At 39.1% G+C, this 8,731-nt stretch overlaps 1 protein-coding gene across 1 annotated transcript; it reads right to left on the bottom strand.

Annotated features, from left to right (window-relative positions):
* Positions 1-333: 333 nt before the first annotated feature.
* LOC148741478 (TBC1 domain family member 15-like) lies at positions 334-8,725 on the bottom strand. Its single transcript, XM_088761822.1, has 10 exons — positions 8,544-8,725; positions 7,478-7,606; positions 6,479-6,582; positions 5,974-6,068; positions 5,103-5,219; positions 4,613-4,713; positions 2,767-2,866; positions 2,296-2,393; positions 1,886-2,002; positions 334-1,491 (listed from the first exon to the last, which is right to left on the bottom strand). The coding sequence occupies exons 1-10, from the start codon at positions 8,715-8,717 to the stop codon at positions 1,024-1,026; spliced, it is 1,503 nt and encodes a 500-aa protein (XP_088617948.1). The 5' UTR covers positions 8,718-8,725; the 3' UTR covers positions 334-1,023.
* Between the last annotated feature and the right edge of the window lie 6 nt (positions 8,726-8,731).

Raw genomic sequence — 8,731 nt, 5'->3', positions numbered from 1 at the left:
GGAACACAGAATATGCATGTGCAGCCCGTGTAAGCATAGGAGATGGAATTTTGCACCCAGGCTAATGAACGTGACACTAAAACCTAAACTACAGTTTTATTAATCCTGGATTTATCACCTTTCAGGAAAAGGGCTTGAGAGGTGGTACGCACACACCCTGGAAGACATGCAAATTTTGCCTCACGGAATGAAGCCCTTTCAGAAAAAGGGCTTGAGAGGTGTACGCACACACCCTGGAAGACATGCAAATTTTGCCTCACGGAATGACTTGAAAGCCGGTGTCGACGCTGGATTTGGGCACACACATCGCAAGAACTAAGAATGGATATGGACTGTAAAAATCAATGCACAGTCATTTACTTTACACCTTTTCTTACATTTTTAACCATGTTGGTGTACTGAATACTTTGATTGTTGCAGTAAACAGTTGCCTGAGTGTACAGTTTTCGAGAAAAAAGCCTCAAGCACGTCATTATACCGGAATACCTGTGCTCATTAACTCAAAACCATTCTTTTGTCCAGATACACGACTCACTTCCCACAAAAGTGATTAAACAAATGAACACTATCTTCTCATATGATCATGGGTGAAACTTACATCGGCGATATCAGAATGCCGCAAATAGGCTCTGAAAATAAACATTTTGACCTATACTTTTTAAGAATCAGGATATTCCTTCACAGCGTTTTTAAGGACCGTTTCAGTACTTTTACTTTACATAGAATCTCTCTTCGTCGTTTCCATTGAATTAACTAAAAACTTCCTCTTCATCTTGCGTTCATACTTCATTCTCAAAAGTAGGAAAGTAGGTTCACGAGAAAAAAATAGAGAAATAACTTCCACGACTCTGTGTTGAGTTCCAGCGATTTCTGACCACAGCCAAGTCTTATGGAGTTTTGAGCCTTGACTGAAGTTCCCGTCATATTGTGGGCTGTGGTCTGTCTCACCAGAGGGGCTCTGCTGCGATTTTCATTAAAATCTCATTTTTCAAAAAGGTCAAAGTACCCTTTCGTCCTAAGCCATTAAAATATATTCTGTGCCTCTTCAGACAACACCACTATTTCATCATCAGAGTCATTCATTTGCGCTTCGTTTGATTCACCTTCAATCTGAGGTCTGGAGGATCTGGCAGAGGCCCTATCCAAATCATTAATTTCTGTTTCATTGTTGTCTTTAGTGCTTCTATTTTCTGAAGGAAGCACATGAATGGATTCGTCAGTGTCACAAGCAGTAAGATTAGAGGTCTGTAAAGGCGAGCTAGCCTTGCCTAGTCCACAGCCCTCTAGTAAACTAACCACATGTCTATTATGTGCCATGAGATAGGGGTCTGTTTTTTCTACGTTTGGTGTCATCATGGCTTCGTTCTTGCCTGTGAGTATGTCGTTCACTTCTGCAGGTAAATCAGGATAAGCCAGCAACTGGACACAGATTTGTTCAGCTCTTACTAACACTTCTTGGACGTCTAGATTGTATGCCAAATCGTTTATATACTGTTGAGATAAGAAACAGTCAATAACATTAACTGATGGTCATGTATACCAAGCTAAAGCACTAAAGAATAAAGTTTCCAAGTTGGTATGGGCGCTCCTTATCGTACAAGCTCCAAATGTGCTAAACAATGATTTTAAAGCGGTCTTAAGACAGCTTTTTATAGGAAGGTTTGGGAAAGGGTTTGTAAAATCGAATCACACTTTTCACGATTAATTCAGAAAGGGCGACAGATCATACTACACTTTCAACGAATGGATTTCCATTCCCAAATGGTCTGAGAAGTATAATCTTATTAACGACATGGAATACTCATATAATAAGATAAATCAATATCTTTGCCTTCTGCGGCTTCAAATCGTGTTGACAATTACTCTGCTTACGTGGTTCATGTACCTTAAGAATTTCGGTGAATCCAAAGCTATTCTCCATAATCACGCGACGGTGTTTGTCCAAGATCGCCAAGCAAACAATCAGGTGATAATTTGGCGAAAGGCTCTGCGACCACAACGTCTGAGGAACAAAATACACTCTGACATGAATGTTCGACTCGCGATCAGAACTAAAAGGAAATATGTCCTGAGCTGGTGTGAAAGGGAGAGAAGAAAAAGTGCTTGATAAAGGAAGGAAGCCCATTTGGGGTAAGGTAACGAATCTGATCCAACCGACGCGTCGGCCAACGTGTCGGCCGGCGCGTTGGCAGCGGGTTTCTCCTTTGTAATTCTGAAGATGACCTTGGTCTAACCTGCAATAAAGTCTAGTTTTGAAGCAATGTGGCCAACAAAATGTTTGGTTTAAGAACTCACCTCCCATAATGTCATAATATCTGGAAAGGAGAACTCGCGCTTAAAACAAATAAGAAGCCATCTGAAGCAGAAGTACAAATTACCAGAATCGTGCTCCTCTGTCGACGAAAAAGAGAACAAAGGATTTTTAGAGTCAACCTCTGAATAGATTGCTCTGAATCTCACAAAGCAACCTTTGGCGAGGTGGCTTGAGAGGAATTTTGCGCCCGGGAAAGCAGGTGTTGGTGGGAAAAATAATAAAATAAAAACTGAACGAGATCTTGGGTGTCAACGAACTTTGCACTGTTCAACTTAATTACAGCCCAGTAAATACTACAATATTTTGCCGGCCAACCCAAGAGTTCAGTCGTAGTAGAAAGATTGCTTTTTTCAAAAACATCACTGATATATGAGGTAAATGGTTATGCACTCGAATTAGCTGCAATAAAAATGGACAGGGAAACAAAAACACTGCGAGAGTCGGTAAATTACCAAGATATTTGTAGAAATGAGGATCAACGAACTTGAGAAGCACGGCTAGCTGATGGAGTTGTGCTTTCATTCCTTCTTGGTTCTCATCAAAATTATGAGCCTACAAAGAAGTCGCAAACACAAGAAGTCAAAACTTTATATGACAATTACCAGGGTTGCACTCAAACCATGCCGTGAACTCTCATTTGCGCAAAGCTATCGGTACACAATGAAAAAAACTCTCGAGGAGCAAGGAGAATGAACATCTTGCGATAAAAAAAATAGTGTGTGTTTCAAAAAAAGATCACCGTAACGATTACTTTTGTAATCGTTACGGTGGCCAATTTACCATTCAACTTTGTTGATATATCCAAATTATTTCGTTACCCCCACCGACGCAGCCCCAAACAGTTTCTTTAGAAACTATCAGCCTTTATTCAAGAAAAGATCGTCATAAATGTTCATCGCACTTTGAACTTTGGACCGTAAACACTAAAAACGTTATAGCTTCTTACAAGAGGGGGGTGAATAGGCTAACGGATCGGCGGATTCTGAGAATTATTTTGCCAGGATTTCGGATTTAGAGCAAAATTTTAACGGATTTGCGGATTCTGAAATTGCAACGGTTCGCGGTTTTGTCAATTTTTTAAGTCCGGATTTTGGATTTTGCTTGTGAGGAAGTTTGGATTGTGGATCTGAACGATCGTCAGAAATGCGTTGTTTTTTGAGTATGTGTATTTTTTTGTCACTGACGAGACTCTGCATGTCACGCGTCAGGGAAATAGTAACGCACTGGGACGTCTGCTTTGTTCGCGCCCTTATCCCCCGGGGGGGACTCCCATATGAAACAGACGGGGATGCTCGTCGTCTCGCTTAGGGGTGTAAATTTTGGATTTTGGTCTCGCTTAGGGTGTTCCAGGCAAAGAGCCAATATTCTAAGCCGCTAAGGTCTCGTTTAGGGTTCCGCGAAGAAATACAGAATTATGCGAAGAAAAACAGAAGTAAAATTTTCTTTATCACTTCTTTTGTTTACCGTATTACCTCAACATTAACTAGTTTTCTATTTTACCGAGTGCCAAAGAGACAATGCATGAACATGAGCGGTCTCTTTTAGGGGTCAAAATTTGCTTCAGCCATGCCCAGATGGTCTCCTTTAGGGGTTAAATTTAAAATTTCCGACGAGCATCCCCCTTTGTTTCATATGGGAGTCCCCCCCGGGCCTTATCCGTGACACTGTACCCCACCGATTGCAATTCGCTCGATGGGACACACAGCAGCTCAAGGTGTGTTTTTCACCTTTTTACGAGGCAAGTAGCGAACGGATTCGGATTTAACAATTTTTTTTGACGGACTGACGGATTTGGTTATCAAATCGTAGCGGATCGGCGGATTTGCATACCCCTATTCACCCCCCTCTTACAAGACCGCCGAAAATAGGTCACGACTGAATTGCCGACTTTGACTGAAAATTTAGATAGCAATTAAAAAAATTTAAAAACTCTATCCCTAAGCCGTGCATTTATTGACGTAGGTCCTGTCCAATTAAGGATCACTTCCACGTGAAATGCTCTCACATCTGTGTTTCTTAAACGTACTGGATCATTCAAGAGTTAAAATTTTTTGGACATTTTCCATGTGTCCCACTGCTTCAAGAAATCGAACGGTTTTTACTTTTTATCATTACAATCCCATTTGTTTTTGTCATGGAAAATGGTTGTTTCTGTTTCTTCACACGTTCAGACAAGATTAATGTTTGGCTTCGTTTCTGTCGCACTCTTCGCTAGCACTGAAACACCTTATGTCGCAGTTATGGCGACCGGTACGGTCCTATAACTTGGAGCTCTGCGCCACACGGATCTACACCTACCAATTTTTCCATGAAGCCAACAAAACACCAAAAAGCCTCAACTTCATCTTCCATCAGAAATAATATTGGAGAAAGAAGGTCACTCATGCCTTGTACATAACCTGAAAAGTAGATGATGAATTCATGGATTGTAGAACAACTTCCCCATGTCTAGATTGTGGGACAAGCTGCAAAGTTCTCTGCTATTATTAATTTTATTGTTCTTCACTTCCTATCACGCAAAGTTAGCGAGACGTCTAAAGTGGGGACAAACTAAAGAAGTGAGCTCAAAAGGTTGGGAGGAACGAGATATCATAACATCCACTCATTGCAGACACCAATCCAATAATATGCCTTATTCAGATACATAGTTTTTGCAGCGTTTTCCTTTTGGAGAGCCAACTGATCCTTTAAAGAAAGGGGGAGACTTAGAAAACAGAGAAAACATGGAAAATAGAGGATGCAAATGTAAGTTTAGAAGCAACATGTAGCAAAATGTTTAAAAACTTACCAAGATCAAAGTTGTACATGCAGTAAGTGAGGAGAATATCATAAAGTTTCTTTACATTGGAATGGTTGGCCTCAGAGTAGAAGCAATGTAGCCTGTCTGTTCGTGTAACATCCTTGTCTGTAAAAGAACACCTATAATAATTTATGTCTCTTACATGATTAAACAGCCCTACACTGATTTCATCAAATTCAGACCTTAAGGTAAAGCAAAAAGAAAAATGACAACTAGTCATAGCTTCCCCCATTTACTGAACAGCTAACTGCATATAAAATCATTAAAAAGGATTATGCTAAAAATGAGACGATGCCATACTGTAACTCTCAATAAGAGCTTTATAACAATATTATGAACCTTCCATTGCTGGCTCAGGTGCCCCATAGAGTCCCCCATAGGAGACCCATTCACTCTTAAATGCCCAAGATCTGATTGTGAATTCTCCCCTCCAGCTGCTACACATTTCCTTGTAAATTGGTTATGAGAATTTGTTGCGAGATCAGAATATTAACTTCTACCTGATAAGTTTTTGTATTCTCATTACCTGTTTGCTGGATAAAGTATGGAAATTATGGGGAGAAGGTTTATGTTCATCACTTCTGGGAGCTAAAGGGTTAATTTACAAGCAAAAGCCAACAAACTGAAAAGTCTAGCTTTCGTTGTCAGTCAGTTAAGTGTCTGAAACAAACAACTATATTCAATTGCCAACTTACTGATGGTTCATCTTTAGTACATCAGAATGAGGGTTACAAGATGATTGCTTCATCAGTGTGCTTCTGTGGTATGTAAATGCTTGCAACATAAACTCAATAATTTGTACAAATAATACAAAATTGTAGAGAATGAAGGGTTCCCATTACATTTTGTACCCCCTTACCTACAAGATGCTTTCTTTCTCTAAATTCAGAAAAGTTCTTTTCTTGTGTTTTGGTCATGGACTGCCACTGCCACTTCATACTTTTATATTCTTCCCTTCAGGGAAAAAAAATCAAGAATGAATAAACTTGGCACAAAGAAGGAGAAAGGTCCTTAACGAAACATTTCTGATTCCATTGACTAAAAAAATAATTATATCAAAATTCAACTACATTTACCCTCAGTGCAAAAGGCAAGTTGTACATGAACTTCCATTCATCCATATCCAAGTTCACTTTCAAAATAGCACAGTATTGCTATGTTACAATGTCCTTACATTGTAAGAAATTTGTTATTAATTTTGGCAACCATAAAGTAACCAAACACAATTTGTTCTGAAGCTACGTGCACACCTTCAAGTTGAAAATTGACTGCATAGATGTACCTTCACTTGACCACTCTACAAAAAGAGTTAGTAAGTTGTATTTACCAATTAAATATTAATATCATAAGGTTTATCCACTTACTCCTTCCCTCTAAAGAGGGTCTGCTGTGACCGTACTGTGTAACCGTACTTCTTGTACCCCAAAAGATACTGCCAGACTGGTTTACGTATCAATTCATCGATGCCCTAAAAGGGTACAACCAAAAGAACTCATATGAGAAGTGAGATAATTATAAAAACGTTAAGTGGCAAATAACAATTCCAATAATAATAGAACTTGAATGCAATTTCCATGAGGAGCGGGGTCCTTTGATAACACCTTTAAACTTGCATTTTAGTATCTAACATAATTTATAGCATGCAGGTTTGCATACAAGGTGGTTTTGCATTAATTTTATCAGTATTGTCACAAGTATTAATTATCTTTTGTTGTGAAAAAAGGGGTCATGAAATTGCTGACTGACTTTAGTCAACAATTTTTTTTCTTGCCATGGTGACCACAAAGATCAGTAGCTAGGAGACTTCTAATTGAATAATAAAGCTGCTACTTAAAAACTTTATCCCTATGCAGTGCATTTATTGATGTGGGTCCTGTCCAATTAAGGATCACTTTCCCACGACATGCTCTCATCTGTGTTTCTTAAACATACTGGATCATTCAAAAGTTAATTTTTTTTGGACATTTTCCATGCATCCCACTGCTTCTAGAAATAGAGCAGTTTTTACTTTTTATTATTACAATCCCATTTATTATTTTTTTGTCAAATCTTAGCTAAACCCTGCATTGGTACATGACTGATCAAGAATCACCCACAGAATCCATCAGTTCAGTTCTGATGAATACTCTGCATACCAGCTCTCCATTGTGAAATTGCAGCTTTATTTAGCAGGCAGGAAGAGGAGTCTCTTTCAGACAGAGAGTAATGCATGCAATATACCTTTCCAGAAAGCATTGACTAAATGCTATCATGCTTACCTGGGACTACTAACATTTTTGCGCAGCTGTGGCAACCATTTACAATTGAGCACAAAAAGTTTCTGAAAGATTGCATTGTATTCTGGTGCAATTTAAATAGCATACCCCATGGAATATCCTGTTTTTAAGCTTCTTGACATCAGTGATTCGCCCAGCATCATCCAGGAATGACTGCCATTCATTGAGCCTCATTGGTTCTTCTCGTGTCACCTCTGGAACCTCACCAAGATCTCGCTGCATTTTGTTCAAGTAGAAAGAACATTATTTACTTCCCTCCACATGAAAAGAAGTGCAAATTATTCTATCACTTAAAAATGTTTCTCCTTGTGTATATACAATTAGGCACAAGTACTTTGAATATTTAAAATCATAATGATAAATAAATTTACCATGATTAAGAAATTAAGTCTTTTTGTTTGATTAGTAATGATGGTTTAAAATTGGCATTGTTCTTGTGGTGGGTTATATACGTCGATGAAAAATGCATACAGTGGCCATATCTCTTTATTATTACATGACTCGGGCAGTCAGAGGGCCAATAACTAAAATCAACCAATCAAAATGCTCTATTGCCGGTCCAATATTCTCTAAGTATTGGACCGGGCACTGTCCCGAATGGTCCCGAATGATACCGCACTTGTGTCCCTTTGAACTTCAGTCGTATAATAAATCTCTTATTAACCAAGCTTGCTCAGGACCATACTGGAAGAATATCGGCCCTCTGTCTTTCTTGTACAGATCTCGCTGCACTCGGTCCATCCTGTCAAGACCTTGGGCCGATATTCTCCCAGTATGGCCCTCGCGCTTGGTTAATAAGATATATGCATCAACAATGCTGAACAAAGTAAGCTTTTTCAAGTTTTCTCCAGGGTTACTCGAGGGAGCATTAGAATGATCCTTAAATTTCAAATTAGAAACTACATCATCATGTAAGTGTGACGTTCAGTCTTGTCACAGGTGCAAGGAAACGAACAAATCAAAGCAAAAAATAATAATGATAAATCAATCTGGAGACATAAGATTCCCAGCTTTGATGTTCTACTACTGAGCTACAAGCTTGGGGTCTCTGTCGCCAGCTACATTTAGGTCATTACTTCTACCTGTAAGTTCATTTTAATGGTACATGTAGCATTAAATTTGTGTAAGCTAAACCTAAAAAAGTGTATGGCACCTTTTCTGGCACTGCTATCTCATCAGAATGGTTGCCAACATCCCCAAGATCTTCAAACTCATGTTCTTTCTTTGGACCATTCTCCTCTACTTCTCCCTGAGTGTCTTCCACTCCCTGCTGATAACCAACATAAACATCTCGCACATAACGTGTCACCTTGGACAAAGCATCCATGCCGTCATAATATG

The sequence above is a fragment of the Stylophora pistillata genome, chromosome 1, assembly GCF_964205215.1.
Source record: "Stylophora pistillata chromosome 1, jaStyPist1.2, whole genome shotgun sequence".
NCBI classification, from domain to species: Eukaryota; Metazoa; Cnidaria; class Anthozoa; order Scleractinia; family Pocilloporidae; genus Stylophora; species Stylophora pistillata.
The sequence above is the reverse complement of the archived record's forward strand: the minus strand, read 5'-3'. Positions and strand labels throughout refer to the sequence as shown.

Bases quoted from the DNA above. Each gene is read 5' to 3' on its own strand.
- LOC148741478 (XM_088761822.1), bottom strand. From the start codon at position 8,717: ATGGATGCTTTGTCCAAGGTGACACGTTATGTGCGAGATGTTTATGTT. The intron at 2,003-2,295 runs GTGAGTTCTTAA...TTTGTTCCTCAG, and splicing joins ATATTATGACATTATGGGAG to ACGTTGTGGTCGCAGAGCCT. The intron at 1,492-1,885 runs GTACATGAACCA...TTATCTCAACAG, and splicing joins GATTCACCGAAATTCTTAAG to TATATAAACGATTTGGCATA.